Genomic DNA, 17,137 nt, shown 5'->3' with positions numbered 1-17,137 from the left:
CGTTGGCTCCAATTCTGTCCGTAATCTTTCTACACGACAAGCTCACTGGGTTAAAGGGCATATCAATGATATTGGGCATTATGGGGTTCTGTATCTTACATGTATCAACATTATCTTGATGATTTGGAGATGAAGTGGAGAAATGAAACTTCTGATATGGAAGAAGTTTCTGTTACTGAGAGAGCTGGATAGTTACTGAGGTCGACAGCGACATATACTTGATGCAATGATATTATTCTTATCCCAAGAATCGCATGGCCCAGCTACCCAACCAATCATGCATTCCCTTATATAAATCTAGCCATCAAGTGCACGTAATTAACGTTTGTGTGTTTAATATTGAGTTGAGTTATCATCTTTACGTTAAAATTTGAATGGTAAGAAGAGAACAAATAACGATATATGATAACACAAAATAATAATTACTCTTTCGTTTTGGAGATCTTAGTTTTTAATTCAATCACTTCCCGATTATATACGTAATAACGTAGGAAATTGTCGAGTAAATGAAATTATAGATTTTTCCACAATACTGATTTATTGTTCTCACAAAAGTATAATTGCTTAACAAAGAACAATTCTTCAAGCAATTCCATGGCTAACAGATACCACCATCAAAATAACAAAAAAACAGAACGTTATTGCCATGACCAGTGAATTGTTATTAAAAATGGACAGAAAAATGGTAATTCTCCAGTTAGAGATATCTTTTACCCACTTATCTGTCCCTATGAGCAACAGCACTCCGACGAGCTTAAACAAAAACAAAACAATTTTGAAAATGTGTAAACAGAGACCCCGAGTTTGTTGAACTAGTTATTATTCTCCGAAAACATATTTTTTTTGCACACTCCCTGGAATGACTACTTTCCCCAAATTAATTACAGGTAACTTTTGTTGCTAATAATCTTTTTTTTTTTAAAAAAAACAAGCTAATAATTATCATTCCAAAGTGTGCTAAATCTTTGCTTGTGTTTCGTGCAAAAAGGGGTTTGCCCTTGTCTCCTTGTCAAGAACATGAATTCAATAGTACTTTCCTCGTTAGAAGCAAGTGTCAATGTACGAGACACACACACACACACACACACAAAATACCCCCTAATCAGAAAGTGATTGTGCTTCTGTGATGTAGACTCTTGACTCTTGAGCCTGGTAATGTGATTTACCAAGTTCTCCTACCTCAAAGACGAGAGCCAATCCCATGTAATGGCATAGCATTGAGTAAAAAGTAGCCAGTGCTTATGTAATTAACAATACCAGTATCTGATAGAAAAAATATTCATTTCAAACTACTGTGTTTTCGATAATGTCATTGTGACAGTTAAACACTTTGCTATCATACTTAAGGAACTTCAAAGTCATTTGTGTTATCTTCCAGCTTGTTTTTGTTCCTTTATGTGCTCAGACATCGCTGATTAAGTTCACATTTCACGTTGATGCCACTTGAGTTGCAATTATAGAGGTTTGAGCATTTATTGTCTCTCTAAATTGATCTACTGAACTTGAACAAAATTTATTTTACAAGTTCAATTGACTATTGTTCGTTGATATAAGCTACAATTTTCCTGGTGCTGCCAAAACACTCGTCAAAATTGTGATATTGGCTTAAAACAACGTGCAGTAAATCAGAGAGAAAAATCTGAAGACTCGAAATACCTCCAACGAAGCCATCACATAAGACGACCAACATAATTTGACCTGGGATATTTTTTCTTCAGTTGGGGCCATTGTACAAATAATTGATCAGCCATTCGGAGCTTGTAAAGAAGCAAGCCACTTAAGGATAACCTCCTCACTCTAGCAATGCTTTCAATGTAGAAAATGGAAGACCACCTGATACCAACCACCTGAAACTTGGATTTACAGATTCATCATCCATTCTGATTTACCAAGAAAAAAAAAAACACTGCATAATGTAGGAATGCACAAATCTTAATTTTGTTTTTACTGATAGAAAGAGGTTTTCCTCATTCATAATTTTGTTGCACCTAGTCTAGGCACAGGGGATGAGGGGAGAAAATAATGTCCAGTCAAGTTATCCAAACCTTGAAAAGGAATGCAATTATACAAAGTGGTATACAAGTTCCAGGCCCATTGCAAAGAATCTGTGCAGTAACCGCAATTAATTAAATAGCTCAATCAGACAAAAAAGTCAAACTATTGAAGTAAAGATACAAAAAGAAACAGCAATACCACTTGAGGCCTGATCCTAAACATTATCCACAACGCATGAGTTAAAGCGATTAAGGTTGTGCCTATTGAAGTTATGTATGACTGTCCAACTTCCCGGCTTCGATAAATTTGCATAAAATGGGAAGTTCCAAACCCCTCATCCTGTGGCCAATATCGTAAAAACGGTTCAGAAAAATTGTGATTGATGAGATCATAAATGGTTATAAGCAGACAAAGTACAAAAATGTTTCAAAATTTCCCATAAATTTGATCCCTTTATCAATAGAATTCTTATACTTCCCCAGAAAAAGGGATCGTTACAAATTATTTTCAAGTCTGACCAAAATCACAGGGCTCTTAAAGAAACAACTAGATTGTAGCACGAAACAGACAAAGGATCATTTGGCAGGCTTAAGACAGGTGTCCTGGTGTTAAACTCACAAAAAACAGGTGTTCTGGTGTTAAACTCACAAAAAACTCTATAACCCCTTGTTACACAAAGAATCATTTGGCAGGCTGAAGCCAACGTATTACACCTTGTCTAGCAAAGAATTTTCCAACATGCTAGCCTTTTGAAGGCTCATATTATCAGTGGCAGCAGCGATATAGTATCTCGGCTTAAACCTGTCCATCTGCAGAACAGCTAACAGGTTTATCATCTCTGCAGTGTGACCACCTACATTATGATCCGGTAAAAACCAAAATTTAAACGAAGGAACCAGCAAATACTAATAACTGGAGCCTATGAATCATAATTAAGGATAAACCAATGATTCCACAAAGGAGAAATTTGCACACCTGAACCAAGAATTATCATGGTACTGAGAGGTTTCGGAGGTCTAATGCTTCGGGGTTTGCTGGTCCAGTTTATAACAAAAGAAACCCGGATCATAATCAAGGTGGCCAAACCAATTACGAGCAAAATCGCAACATTTAGGAATCCCAAGTCAACAAAGAGAGAGCTAACTCCATCCATTGCAAATAATATGCAGTATTCCGGTATCCAGCCACTTCCTAACAGTATAAATTGAATCATCATATATACTCATTTACAAGTGAAAACACCAATCATTGCCAAATAAAAACATATAAAAATCAAACGTGCAATTGAAGACAGAGGCAACCCCAGAAAATTCAATGGCCAGTTTAGTGTATGGACTACCGGTAAAAACTTGATATTCTTAGACGAGAGCCCATATCCAAAAAACTAGCCTTTAAGATGACCTCAAGCTTATTATTCAATATCAAATTTTATTGTGGAGCCAAACTCACTATGAAACCGAATCCGCCACTATCCACTCCAAGCAGCAATTTACGCATCGACCTCTGTTAAGGTTCTCCGAATACAAAGTCAAAAACTGCATCGAAGCATAGAATCAATAAAAAGCCAAACGGGATAAAAAAAAAAGACTCACTGATCAGCGCGAAATCGCCGGTGCAGAATGAGAAATCTCGACAGCCACGGACAAAACCGAGCTCCGTTGCGATCTATAAACGGTCCATTCCCGGTTCGGCGGTTTGCATACATACACATATATATAGACTTGTCAAATTGGTCAGGCCCTGCTATAAAAATTGAGCGGTCAGGCCCTGCTATAAAAATTGAGCGGGTTGGGTTGATAAAATAGCAGCCCGTTTGGAGGCGGACCAAATGGGCTGAGCCCGTTTGGGTTGCGGGCCCAAACGGGGCGGGTTGGCCCGTCAAATTAGGGTATAATTTTATTTTTTTTATATTTTTAAGTTTTAAGTTTTATATAAAAATTGGAATAAGTATCATGCGTCTCCATCACTCTCTTATCTTATTTTTCTCCTTGGCCTCGCCTCCATCACTCACTCTGATAAAATCGGAATCTCTGTAAATTTTATTCATGAATCTTAAAGGGAAGAAATTTCTGTAAATTTTATTTATGAATCTTAAAATAATTTTTAAGCATAACAGTTGTTTGTGAACCCAAGAGCGGTTTTGTTTGAAGTCCGACGAGTTGTAGTGAAATTTTGTGGATCCAGCGAAGGTTTCATAATTATGTGTATTGTTGAACACATAATATTTTCTAAAATTTACAACCTTATCTTTCTTCGACTTTCTGTTCTCTTCCATGTCTCAATCTTCATGTTTGGTTTAAGCACTTTATTTTTTATGGATTATGTTGATGCTTTCTTAATTTCTCTTATTTCAATGTTTTTAAGTATTTTATGAAACTATTTGACTAAAATATATTTTTCTTATATGTTTACTGTGATATTGTTTAGTATTTTTTTCTTAAAAATATAAACGGGTTAAAAATAAGCAGGTCGGCCCGCCTAATCCGCGGCCCAAGATGGGTTGGGCTGGGTTGTCCATTTAGAGGCCCGCGAAAATGACGGACTGGCCCGCCCCGCCCCGTCTAATGGTGGGTTGCGACGGGAGGCGAGCTGGCCCGTCCCGCCAACTCGTTTTTACATGTCTACACATATACATGAGCGAATTATTAGAAAAAAACATTTATTTTTTTAATAAATAAATAAATTTTTATTTTAAATCATGTGTTCCTTTTTTGCCACGTGTCAACCAATAGCCGTTTTATCCAATCCTCAGTAGACCGAGACACAAACAATATTTACACAATTGAAATTACAAAAGCGGAAAAGAGAAAGCCCCAAGCGAGAGAGAAGATATTACGAACTTTTCTTTGTCGCCAAACCTCCGCAGAGGTGATTTGCGAATTTTTTTCCCTCGGTTCACGTAAACTGTGGTTGTGGTTGTGGTTGTGGTTGTGGTAGTAAATGGCGCCGCCGCCGCCTTCGACGTGCTTTCTTGGCTGGGGTGTTACCGGAATAGGAAGCTTTACCGGCGGTCTACTCTATGCACGATTTTACCCTTCGCCTTTTCGCTTCCCGCTCACTCCGTCCTGTAAAATGCGCCACCGTAATTTTAGGTTTTGATAAGTTTTCTTACTTCATGTTTCATTTCTTGATTCACTTTTATTCCTTTTAGTTGTTTGAGTTTTACAATAGGAGTTGGATGATTATGGGTGCATGCGTCCTATTATTGGATTTAATCGATGTTATTCGTGACTTTTTGGGGCGAAAGTAATTTTATTGTTTCGTGATTCTTGCTTTCTTTGTTGTGGAAAATTACTTTGTTCAAGAAAACTTCACGTTGCAACTTTTACGGGGCTTGGTTATTGTTTGTCTTTTTCCTTTTTAAGTCATTGACGATGTGAAATTTGTTGCTTCAAGATTCCTCAATTTGATTATACACTGCAATTGTTTTAATAAAGATCTTATATTCTTGTCCTACTAACATGCCTGTGCAATATTATGTGGAAACGGTTTTTTTCCTAGTCTACTTCCTTATTCTATTTATTATCTTTGATTTGATTCTTGATTCTGTTTTCAAGATTCATTCTTTCATATGTTGAGTTTTTTCTTTTGGAAAAATGAGTGTGCCTGTAGATAAATAAATTGATTTTCTACCGTGCATATGCTTTACTTAATACCTGAATATTTGCAGCTTGCAAAATAAAAAACAGCATGTAAAGAAAATCAACATTGAGCGTCCTCCTGCAAATCTAAATTTCCGATCGATGGGTGATAATGACTTTAATCCAAATAACTCATCCAAGGATAGCACATTGTTCTCAAATAACGAGACTGATTTGGAAGTCAGCATCACCATCGCAGAAGAATCCGAACATTCGAAAGAAAAGGAGGACACCAATTCCTCAAATAACGAGACTGATTTGAAAGGTGGAATCACCATTGCAGTAGAATCCAAACATTCAAAAGAAAAGGGGGACACCTATTCTACTCCAAGAAACGAGGATCTAATGATTGATATTTTTCCATCAAATGACATAAGACCCGTGGTATTCCTAGACAATAATTCTTGGGAATATAAAATCTATTTGTTTGTGAGAAGAGTAATACTTAGGATCGATTTAATCTCATACAATTATACCACAATGCTGACGGTTTATTCTGTTAACAGTCAATCTGGGTGTCCAATGATCCTTTATATAGTCAGGTTATCTACTTATGTTTATTTTTGCGGTTCTGCAAACATATGAAGTTACAATGGCATTCTTTTTATCACCTTACATGTGAATCATCGAGTTTTTTCCTCGAGTCCCCGGAAAGTTCAGCATTGGAGACCTGCATTTTCTCAACCCAACAAAATCAAATAAGATTCTCTTTGGGATTCTTCATTTGGATTCAACATAATAATCTTATAGTTTAGCTGTTCAGAGTTAGCACAATCATAGAAGGGTATAATGTGTGCCAATCACTTTAAACATTGCATGTGTATTGAATGCTTTATTTGTTTGACAATTATAAAGAAGGCTGCAATTTTCTAAAATAGTCCTAGAAAAAATAGAAGCTCTTAAATTTTGTCCTGGAATTTTTCGATGACTTTCGAATTATCGTTAATAATCTTGATTCCAGTCAATATAAAATACAATAAAAAATATATTGAAAGTTTTGTATTTTCTATGTTGGGCAGTCTACCAAATCAGATGGAGAGCAACTTTCAGGAATTCATCTTCAGGATTTGATTGAGATGATAAGAAATGCAGAAAAAAGTAAATCTTATCTTATCTTGAACTCATTTCTTTTGTTCAGACCTCTATTTATTTACTAATGAATAAATTTTAAGAGGCCTGCACATTTAACTTTCATTCATGCTTGTTAAAAAGAGTTGTAAAGAAGTTTCATGACATGCGTAAGCTCTATTTTTGGGATGAAAGCGGAAATTTGTAATATATTTGGTGTCATTGCTGGATTAGATGTACATCTTCTCAACTTAGCTCGTGTCCGTGCCCTTGAAGACCTTGGGAAAATAATTGTAGAAAAGGAGGTCTTGCAGACAGATATCAATGTCTTGGAGATGAAACTGGCAGAAACTGATGGAAGGCTTAAAATGGCTGCACAAGAGAAGATACGCGTGGAACTCCTTGAAGACCAGTTGGAAAAGCTGCGAAGTGAATTGTCTAGTAGGGGTAGCAGCATGGAACATATTCAAGATATGAATTCTGCAGTTTCTTCATCACAAATTGATGCTGTGAATTATTTTACCCAGGAATTGGAACTATTAAGGGCAGAGAATATGTCCCTGAAGAATGAACTGGAGGTGCTGAAGGGAGATCTTATCAATGTCAGGGAAACCGGTCACAGGATTCAAATGCTGGAGGAAGAACGATTCTCTTTGGAATCTTCTTTAAAAGAGTTTGAGTTTAAACTTGCTGCTTCTCAAGAAGATGGTTCAAAAATTTCAAGCTTGAAATCGGAATGCAAAAGTTTATATGAGAAAGTAGATAGTCTGCAAGAATTATTAGATAACACAACAAAACATACTGATGAAGCTTTTAAAGTGCTGCAGCAAAACCAAGAACTTCGCAAGAAGGTTGACCGGCTGGAGGAATCTCTCAGCGAGGCCAATTTATATAGATTGTCAGCTGAAAAAATGCAACAATATGGTGAACTCATGCAACAGAAGATAAAACTGTTGGACGAGCGCCTTCAAAGGTCTGATGCAGACATACATTTCTACGTTCAGTTATATCAAGATTCTATGAAGGAGTTCCAAGATACACTAAGTAATTTGAAAGAACAAATTAATAAAAGAGCAGAAGATGGACCCGTGCAAGATAAGCCTTCAGAATTTTGGAGTAGCTTACTGCTAATGGTGGACGGGTGGTTTCTTGAGAAGAAAATTTTGGCTGACGAAGCTAAACTATTGAGAGAAATGATATGGAGTAGGGAGCGAAAAATATGTGATGCATATTTGTCATCTAAAGAAATGAACGAAAGTGAAATCATCACAACATTTCTGAGACTGGTATCGTCAGCTCCAGGGTATGCATTTAACACATTACTTCTTTTGGTAATACATAATGCATACATTTTTTGCTAATAGTGGTTTCCAATGTCTAGTGAACGGTTGCACATCATACATATAGCAGCTGAGTTGGCGCCTGTAGCAAAGGTATGGCTTAACTACATTCCGCTTAGATGTAATTGATTAGGTGCTTCCTATGTTTGTAACATCACAAAACCTAGTCAGATAATTTTTTAAATAAAAATATATCTGCGTATATTTGTGTTTAAGTTATTTTTTTTATATTCTTGAAAACATTTACCATTGTGCATTTAAATTTTTTTTAGTGATGGGAGCGTTTAAATAAGATATGGCTAGTATTGATATTTTGATCGACTATAAGTTTGATCTGATTCAATATTTAAATATGATTTAAAGTAGACAGGATAATTGTTTGCAACCTTTATTAAATGTCATTGTTGCTGTTTTGTAAGGTATGGATGCTCTTCCGCAGCATCTCAAAGCATTAAGGATGGGTTTTGAATAATTACTTGTTAATTAGGTTTCAAAGATAGCCTTGTGTAGCATTCTGGAAATTTGCTAAATTTGATTTTGTCAAAGGAAATTGAATTTGTCATAGAAAATTGATTTTTTTTGCTTATAATAGAGTTTTAATTTTATTTATTTATTTTTTAAAATTCTACTTTTAGCTATTTGAACGAAGTTTTTTTTAAAGTGATTTTGAATGAGACACCACTAAGATTTTATGAAGTTTTGGGGTTGTTTAGAGAAAAATAGTAATTTTTTACAATTTAAACTGGATCATAATTTAAAATGGGGTATTATTAATTATTTTAGATAAGAAACTTAGAAACAAATTTGAAATAAATAGTTAGTAAGAATTACATGTAAATAAATAATCTGGGTCATTAGATTAGAAATTTTATTTTTTAGAACATGTCAGGATTATTGTTTAATCGAATAACTTTAAATGACATCTTCTGAAATTTCAAGATTTTCTTGGAGATGTACAATCAGATTAAGTTGAGTATTTCTTCAATTCCAATATCATTTCCAAAAGGCTCCATGATATTGAATTTTAATATGTAAGTTGTTATCATGACCTTTACTCGATGCTATATATGTACATTGTATGAGACTTTTGTTTGGTAATGCATTTTTTCCTCCTACATATTGATGGTTTTCTGTTCAAATTCTGTATATCTTTATTTTTTATTGTGTCATGGTATGAGAGTTACTTTTTGGTTTATATGTGTCAATGTACCGTGTGTGGAACAATACATGTGAATCACCTCTTTTGTTCCTTTCTGGTCAACTGTCAACATAACTCGTACACCTATTCTGTATGAGTTACCTCTTATTTTCTGCGAGTCAAAATGCTATGTGAATTGTATAAGTGAGCCGTTTTTTGTTTCCCTATGGTCAACATAGCGGACATTGAAATTTTGGTTGGCATTTTGTTATTCTACTTCGTGCTGAATTCTAAGATCATATTTGCATGTGCATTTATCAATTGTTGTTTAGCTTTGGTCATTATTCATAATTCTTGAGATTGATTTAGTGGTTGAACTTAGAGGGGTGTGCTAAGTTTATTTCGCAGCCATTGAACTTGAGCTTTTTGGGTAGTATCTAAATAGAGACTATGAATTCATACTTCATAGAATATGTGAAGGAGATAAGTTGACGAGGATGATGATTTAGGAGTTTGTTTCATAGGGCTTGGAAATAATTGTTTCATTTTGATTCATTAGGATTTCGTGGTTTTATTTATATCAGGATGCTTTAGTATAGTTTGGACATTTGGTCATTAGAGTATTTAAATCATTTAATTGTTTTGCAAATGATATTATTTTTAAGTTGATTAATTTCAACGTGAATTTAGTTTTGTTTTTCATAAGTATATAAAACTTGAAGACGTTTTTCTTACGTATAGTTGAAATGATGAAATTGGTTATTTAGCATTTTAATGAAATTTTTATCCGGAAATTAACAATTTAGGATGGGCTCATTTTAATAAGCATCATAATCTTTTATTAACTCGATAAATTTACAATTTTCACATAGGCTTTGGGTGATTTAACCTGGGCCCTACAGTCTCAGTTGCTGATTGTGAAAATGTTTTAGCGCATAACTTATCTGAGTTCAGCTTGGTATATTAATTGGTCTCAGTCCTTTGGTTGTTTTCATTATCTAGATTGATGGGGAGCAAGAAGCAAGTAGAATTCCTAATTTGACATTTGCCCATAGGCATTAAGACATCAGTTGGCAACATTTATAGTAGATCAATTTTTTTTAGGATGAGTGTATCAAGTGGATAATGGATTAAACAGTGAAAAAACTCAATTCGCCAATGGAAGTAAGTGATTATAGGGGTAGGTCTGTAGGTGGTTCTTTTCAGCTTATTAGAAATGATATAATGAGCGTGTCCACAATGATTTTTTTTAAGATCGCATTGAATTTGACTGTACTATCTCTTGTTATTGCAACTTTAATCCTGAACAAGGTCTTCCTGTTTTCAAATTGGTTCATTGCGTTTATTGGGTTCTGTATTTGTTCCCCTCAGCTAATGTAATCCAAATACGTGAGGGTTGTCGACTGCAGATTTTACATACACTTTTTAAAAAGCTAACATTTATTGTGGATTTTAACACATCTATCTGGATGATGGGGAATTTCTATTTGACAGAATTTTTTTCATTTGGTTACATGCTGTACATGGTTGGATTTTTGCCTGCCCGTTTATATATTGGATTTTTGCATGCCCGTTATTGATCTATCTAATGTGTGAAATGTATTGGATATTCAGTACGCATTCTCACTAATCTGAGAAATTAGAAACGGAAATATATTAATGCTAATATTGGAGGATTGCCCATGGTGGATTTTTTAATTTTATTTTAGGTTGGTGGTTTGGGAGACGTACTAACTGGTCTGAGTAAGGCACTTCAGAAGAAAGGGCACCTTGTGGAAATTATTCTACCAAAATATGATTGCATGAATTACGAGCTTATTCGAGATTTTAAGGTATCTGACTTTTGTTGAGCATGCTCTACAGTTTTTACATCTATTTTTTTATCCACATCGTACCATGCAGGCTTTAGATGTGCCAGTAGAGTCATATTTTGATGGTCGATTGTTCAAAAACAAAATATGGGTTGGCACTGTTGAAGGTCTAAAATTTTTTTACATCTGCAGCCAGTGTTTATTTTCATTGAGATGTTCTTTTAACTCTGATACTTTGGCTGGTTTACAAAAATTTTATTTGTTAGGGCTTCCTGTTTATTTCATCGAGCCACATCATCCAAGTAAATTCTTCTGGAGGGGTCAATTTTATGGAGAGCATGATGATTTTAAGCGATTCTCATTCTTCAGCAGGGCAGCACTTGAATTGCTTCTTCAAGCTGGCAAGAGACCTGACATAATTCATTGTCATGATTGGCAGACTGCATTCATTGTACGAATGTTAGAGATCTTGTTATTTGACATATCACCTTTCTTTAGTGTTTTGAATTAGGTTTTTTTTTTTTTAAAAAAAAAAAATTTGATTGCTTGCTATTTTGGCAGGCACCCCTTTATTGGGATCTGTATGTTCCAAAAGGACTGAATTCAGCAAGTATCTGTTTTACATGTCACAATTTTGCATATCAAGGAAATGCACCAGCTTCTGATCTTGCATCTTGTGGTCTAGATGTCCAACAACTAAACAGGCAGGATAGAATGCAGGACAACTCATCAAGAGACAGAGTCAACGCTGTTAAGGTATCCGATCCTCTATATTTCATTTGCATTTGAAGGTTTTCATTGGCTTGGTTAAGGATGCATGAATCTGCTCCGAGGTGTTGCGTCCTGGTTTGCCACTTTCTTTCTTTAGCTCAGACTGGTGAATAGTTTATTCTTTAATCTGTCCATGACTTATGTTGTGCTGATTTCTATCACATTATCCTGATCATTTTTATTTCATTTATTGGCATTTTACAGGGTGCAATAGTCTTCTCCAATATTGTGACAACAGTTTCACCAACCTATGCTCAAGAGATGCTGACCCACGAGGTACAAAGTGTAACTATAAGCATGTCTAATGAACGTGGTTTCTGGATATAATAGGATTTCGGCATTGAGTTCTTTCTTTCCTCACAATTTACTAAGTCCTTGTTTTATCTTTATGATGAGCTTATTTATATTGTAAATTTTTTGTGCTTGGGCAATGGTATTTGGTAGTAGCACCAATCGTATGGTTTTTAGTACCGCAAATGAAAGATGTTAGGCCCCTGTTTTTTAATGTAATCTTTGCTTTTTTGCTTTCCTTTTCTTTATTTCATGCCCCCAATCACAGTCCACCCTTGCGACCGCATAAAAGCTAAGACAGTGCTACGAGTGCTTTGTGCTTGTGTCGGAGGAACTCACCTCCATGAGAGAAAAGCTTTCTGCCCAGAATGCTAGACTGTGTGGGGTAGCGGTGTGAAAAAATAATCTAGAAAATGTGATTTTGTTAGCGTAAAAGGTAGGACAGTGCTACCAGTGCTTTGTGCTTGTGTCAGAGGAACTCACCTCCATGAGAGAAAAGCTTTCTGCCCAGAATGCTAGACTATGTGGGGTAGGGGTGTGAAAAATAATCTAGAAAATGTGATTTTGTTATACATGTACTGTTCTTTTTTCTCCATATACACTGCATTTTATGATTCCATTTGATTTGAACATCTAACATGTGAATATGATATCATATCAAATTATAATGTTTATTCTACTGTCAGTTCTTGTATTACATGTCTACATCAAACTAACCCTAAGTGCAATTTCTTGAGTCAGATATAGTTTGTTTGGTGCACACCTCAGTATATTAGTTTTCACTACCTTGGAAACGAGTGGAGAATGTAGTTTTGAATTTATATAGATTTGTATTATGAATCTCAAATCTTAACCTTGGAATGATAACAAAAATCTGCTGTGGGATTCCAAAAGTTAGCGCTTGTAAAACAAGTAATGAATGAACTCTGAATGGGTGACTCCCATGCAAGCTTTTTTTTTACTGGTGGTTCTAAAGTATGAGCAAAAGGTTATATTTAGATGTGACTTAAAGTCTTTTCAGTTTTCGCTGTGAGTTAATGTATTTTAGATATCGGCTGATTTGGGAAAGGATTGACGAAGCATTCATGGAATCACAATATATTGACACATATCAAGTTTAACACGTTATAGAATGAGCACGGAGCGATATTTAGTCTAAATGGAAAATAGAAAAAGCCAAAGAATTTATGTGAGGGATAGTTTGTTACCTCTAAAGAAAGTTATTCTTGGCTTTTCGCTTTAAAAAAAATTAGTTTTTGTGTTTCTTTACCCCAAATTTTACTTCAGTTTCTGCTCAATTTAGTTGAAATCCAGACGTTGGTCTCATTGTGATTGTGATTTTGGTACGACGGTAAGTAAATCTGGACACTCACATCCAATATTCTTCATATTCTAAAATTACGCCTTACATTATTTACAGCTCACACAATACACCATCAAGCTCTATCTTTTGCACGCTTCAATAGGGGTATTTTTGGTATTTTATCAAAAAATTAATATTAGAATAACTTATTCATCAAACACTCTACCATAAAATATTTTCAGCTTTTTATTTTCAAACACTTCCCACTCCTATTTTTCCGCACTTCTAAACAATCTATAAATTTAATCGTTCTCTAAAAGAATATATTTAGCAAACACTCCCTATGACTTTATCCTTTCAAAATTTAAGGTTTTTGAATATGGCTTCTGTGTATGGTGATGATATTTCTGTGGACAAAATTTTGAGTTGAAGTGGGAAGAATGTTTTTGAAGTTGTATTTTTTTATGCACAGGGAGGATGTGGCCTGGACACAACACTTAATTTACATTCAAAAAAGTTTGTTGGAATTTTAAATGGAATTGATACTGATGCATGGAATCCAGCTACTGACAGATTTCTGAAAGTTCAGTATCATGCATATGATATTGAGGGCAAAGCAGAGAATAAGGAGGGTTTAAGAAGATACCTAGGGATGTCTTCTGCAAATAGCAACCAACCCTTGGTAAGATGGTTTGATTTGTAGGCCGCCGTCTGAAAATTTACGCACGATATAACTTTTGTCTTACAAATTACTTATTTTTTACCAAATAGATCTGATTGTACTACTGGTTTGGCTGCCCTTTATCATGCAATTTGAATTCTGAAACTCATTCCATATGTGATATTGCTAAGACATAGCCATTGTTATTTCTTTCCTTTTTTCAGTTTCATCTGCAAGAACTAATCTATGTTAAATTGACTCAAGTTGGATACTTGGCCGATTAGTATCCATTATGCCTAAAATGAAACTAGCTTTGTAACATAAACATGATATGAGTGTTCTAATTATTTGGTTTGGATCGTTACTATTTATGTACTAATCCAACCATATAGATACAAGAATTGGGAATGTTTTTAATAAAAAATTCATGTTTTTAATAAATTAAAAAAATGCAGTGTAAGAAAATCAACCGTACACTATAATTCCATTAAGATAACTTTCCAAAAAGTGAGGTTGTTTTTGTTCATTCGATTGGTGAAATAGGAAAGAGAAAAAAATTTAAAGTGTTCCAACTTTAGTCTATGGTATAAAAATATCAGGCATAGATTAAAAAGAAAGTATTGTCATAAGCTCAGTAACACCAAAGAGCCCCAATGTGCTTTTGTGGATAAATAACGTATCTATGGCTGTTGAGCAAGATTGGTATGTTTTGGTTTCATGTTTGCATAGCATGATCAACTAAATTTCATATGTTTAACTATAGATTTGTTTGTGCAACAGGTTGCTTGCATAACAAGATTGGTGCCTCAAAAGGGTGTGCATCTTATAAGGCATGCTTTGTATCGGACTTTGGAATTAGGTGGACAGTTCATTCTTCTAGGTTCAAGTCCAGTTGCACAAATTCAGGAACGTTCTTATATTTTCTAAACTTTACATGATGTCTTTAACGTTGTAGCCTTTATTGCACAAAACATTTAGTTTTGTTAAAAGAAAAAGACTTCATTTTCAAATGCAACAATTGGAAGGGAAAAGGTTTGTTAGTGTGGAGCAACATTTTGTTTCTGAACCATTTCCTGCGTTTCCAAGCTGGGTTAACGTTTGTTATAAACATAGCTAAAGGTCCCGTGACTTAGATCCTGATTAGTTTGCTGACAAAATATAAGTAAAAGTCAAAACTAGAGCGGTTATATTAAAGAATTCAAGTATATGCATCCTGGGATTTGAAGTATTTCTTGGTAACTTTCCTAAATTAACAAGATAGAAGAAAAGGCTGTCTAGTAGCCAGCCAATTGAATCAGTAAATTTCTTTTCTGATTTAACTCAGTTTGAACTACAAGAAAATCTCACTGGAGATTGGTCGGACTCGGACTTGTGTATGATCAATGCCACTACAGAATTCTACAGTGAAAGTGTGCAGGATATTTGATGTGTTAAATCAGGAGTGAGTTGCACTTCTGGTTCACACACGTGAAACCGACTTTGCTTTGCCTAAAGTTTCAATAGCCCAAGATTTACGCAGACACGTGGAAGTTTTTCGAAGTTTCATTTATCAGGCATCAGGAGAATAAATATTATTATTTTCATATTTGACAATATTTTCTGATATAGTCATATGATAGCTAGACGCCATTTCAATAAAGGTTTGAAGTAATGTCTGAGCAACTAATCACTGATAAATAGTTGATAATTGACCTTGATAGTTTGTATAATGGCATTGGGTATTTCTCTAATGGTTGATATACCTTTACTATATTTTCTCGATTTTCATTATTTAGTCCAATTGAAGTCGTCTATTTAATGATACCATTTTCTTCTTGAAAAAGCACCGTTTCACCCACTCTGAGTGATTGACGATGGGGTTTCTCTTTTTGCAGAGGGAATTTGAAGAGATTGGAAACCATTTTAAGAATCATGAGCTTGCTCGATTGTTATTGAAATACGACGAGTCTCTTTCCCATTTAATATATGCTGCCTCTGACATGTTTATTATCCCATCCATATTTGAGCCTTGTGGCCTTACCCAGGTATAGGTTATTTTCTTTTCTGTGAAACTGGCCCAGTGAACTTAAGTGAAATAAATTGATATTTCCCGAGCTCATTTTGTATGTATGCAGATGATTGCAATGAGATATGGGTCTATTCCAATAGCTAGGAAGACGGGTGGTCTAAATGACAGGTAGAATAGCCAGTGACTTAGTTTTTGAAATAAATCAGAATATTACTTTGTTCAAACTTGATTAATAGCACAACTAAGTTTCTGAATCCGCGTGCAGTGTTTTTGATTTGGATGATAACTCAGTACCCGTCCAGTATAGGAATGGTTTTACGTTTTTCACAGCTGATGAGCAGGTAACTTCGGAGTGATGAATTAATTAGATATTTTTATTTTATGCATTTTGTTCGTTTGGTTGGAATTTTGATGAACAGACGACACTTCCACTCACTATGCTCCTTGAATAACAAGAAGTTGCATATTTTCTTGAATAGTTGAAAAAATTTAGATCATCTTTCACCGAAAATAGCTGTTATGGCCATGGTGAATTGTCCTTTATTTACAGGGACTTAACAGTGCTTTAGAACGTGCATTTTACCATTATAAGAATGATGGTGATGGATGGAAACAGCTCGTTCAAAAGGACATGAACATCGATTTTAGTTGGGTTTCGTCAGCATCATTATATGAAGAACTTTATATGAAGTCTGTCACAAGAGCAAAGACCGTAAATCGTTCTTGAACAGGTGTAGATGCAACTTGTGTTCAACGATTTTTTCATGTCCCTAAAAGATGCTGGTGCTTGCTCCCATCAGGCTGACTCTGATCTCAGGATGCTTACTGATTGGTCCTATTTTTTTGGTTGCTCCTATTTAATACTTCAAAATGGAAGAGAACATCAACGGCAACTTGTAGATGACGTTATACATTCAATTTGTGAATATTTAAGAATATACATTGTATATAAATGTACATCAAAGATATATATTCTCTGTTCATTCCAGTTTCGTAAATCATATACAAGTTTTAAGCGGGGTGTAAAAATGGCAATGATCAAAGATTCCGAGTCATATCCTGTTCTTGATTAGATTATTTCTCTAGATTAAATTAAATTCATCATCATAT

The 17,137-nt window shown here is 34.9% G+C and overlaps 2 protein-coding genes across 7 annotated transcripts; one reads left to right on the top strand and one right to left on the bottom strand.

Annotated features, from left to right (window-relative positions):
* Positions 1–209: 209 nt before the first annotated feature.
* Positions 210–3,709, bottom strand: LOC140964378 (uncharacterized). Of its 6 annotated transcripts, none has more exons than XM_073424091.1 (7): positions 3,588–3,709; positions 2,971–3,186; positions 2,709–2,848; positions 2,194–2,334; positions 2,046–2,105; positions 1,657–1,847; positions 210–297 (listed from the first exon to the last, which is right to left on the bottom strand). In XM_073424091.1, the coding sequence occupies exons 2-6, from the start codon at positions 3,146–3,148 to the stop codon at positions 1,671–1,673; spliced, it is 696 nt and encodes a 231-aa protein (XP_073280192.1). In that variant the 5' UTR covers positions 3,149–3,186; positions 3,588–3,709; the 3' UTR covers positions 210–297; positions 1,657–1,670. The 6 variants fall into 6 exon arrangements, with proteins under 6 accessions (XP_073280192.1, XP_073280193.1, XP_073280188.1 ...); XM_073424092.1 differs by lacking the exon at positions 210–297 and adding an exon at positions 936–1,263; XM_073424087.1 differs by lacking the exon at positions 210–297 and adding an exon at positions 1,279–1,496.
* A 1,085-nt stretch (positions 3,710–4,794) lies between these two features.
* Positions 4,795–17,042, top strand: LOC140964340 (probable starch synthase 4, chloroplastic/amyloplastic). Its single transcript, XM_073424018.1, has 16 exons — positions 4,795–5,087; positions 5,666–6,020; positions 6,656–6,734; positions 6,939–8,007; positions 8,086–8,137; positions 10,892–11,014; positions 11,085–11,160; positions 11,260–11,444; positions 11,555–11,749; positions 11,969–12,040; positions 13,831–14,040; positions 14,800–14,922; positions 15,891–16,043; positions 16,134–16,195; positions 16,293–16,368; positions 16,578–17,042. Exons 1-16 carry the CDS (start codon positions 4,936–4,938, stop codon positions 16,752–16,754), a joined length of 3,159 nt encoding a protein of 1,052 aa, XP_073280119.1. The 5' UTR covers positions 4,795–4,935; the 3' UTR covers positions 16,755–17,042.
* Positions 17,043–17,137: the final 95 nt, after the last annotated feature.

This window comes from Primulina huaijiensis, chromosome 18, assembly GCF_012295235.1.
Source record: "Primulina huaijiensis isolate GDHJ02 chromosome 18, ASM1229523v2, whole genome shotgun sequence".
Lineage (NCBI taxonomy): Eukaryota > Viridiplantae > Streptophyta > Magnoliopsida > Lamiales > Gesneriaceae > Primulina > Primulina huaijiensis.
The sequence above is the reverse complement of the archived record's forward strand: the minus strand, read 5'-3'. Positions and strand labels throughout refer to the sequence as shown.

What these genes read in the sequence shown, in the direction of transcription:
- LOC140964340 (XM_073424018.1), top strand. Translation starts at nt 4,936, where the DNA reads ATGGCGCCGCCGCCGCCTTCGACGTGCTTTCTTGGCTGGGGTGTTACC. An exon ending in AGTTGGCGCCTGTAGCAAAG is followed by an intron (nt 8,138 to 10,891) that starts GTATGGCTTAAC and finishes ATTTTATTTTAG; the next exon opens with GTTGGTGGTTTGGGAGACGT. An exon ending in ACAGAGTCAACGCTGTTAAG is followed by an intron (nt 11,750 to 11,968) that starts GTATCCGATCCT and finishes GGCATTTTACAG; the next exon opens with GGTGCAATAGTCTTCTCCAA.
- LOC140964378 (XM_073424091.1), bottom strand. Translation starts at nt 3,148, where the DNA reads ATGGATGGAGTTAGCTCTCTCTTTGTTGACTTGGGATTCCTAAATGTT. An exon ending in CATGATAATTCTTGGTTCAG is followed by an intron (nt 2,849 to 2,970) that starts GTGTGCAAATTT and finishes ATCATAATGTAG; the next exon opens with GTGGTCACACTGCAGAGATG. An exon ending in AAAATTCTTTGCTAGACAAG is followed by an intron (nt 2,335 to 2,708) that starts GTGTAATACGTT and finishes TATTGGCCACAG; the next exon opens with GATGAGGGGTTTGGAACTTC.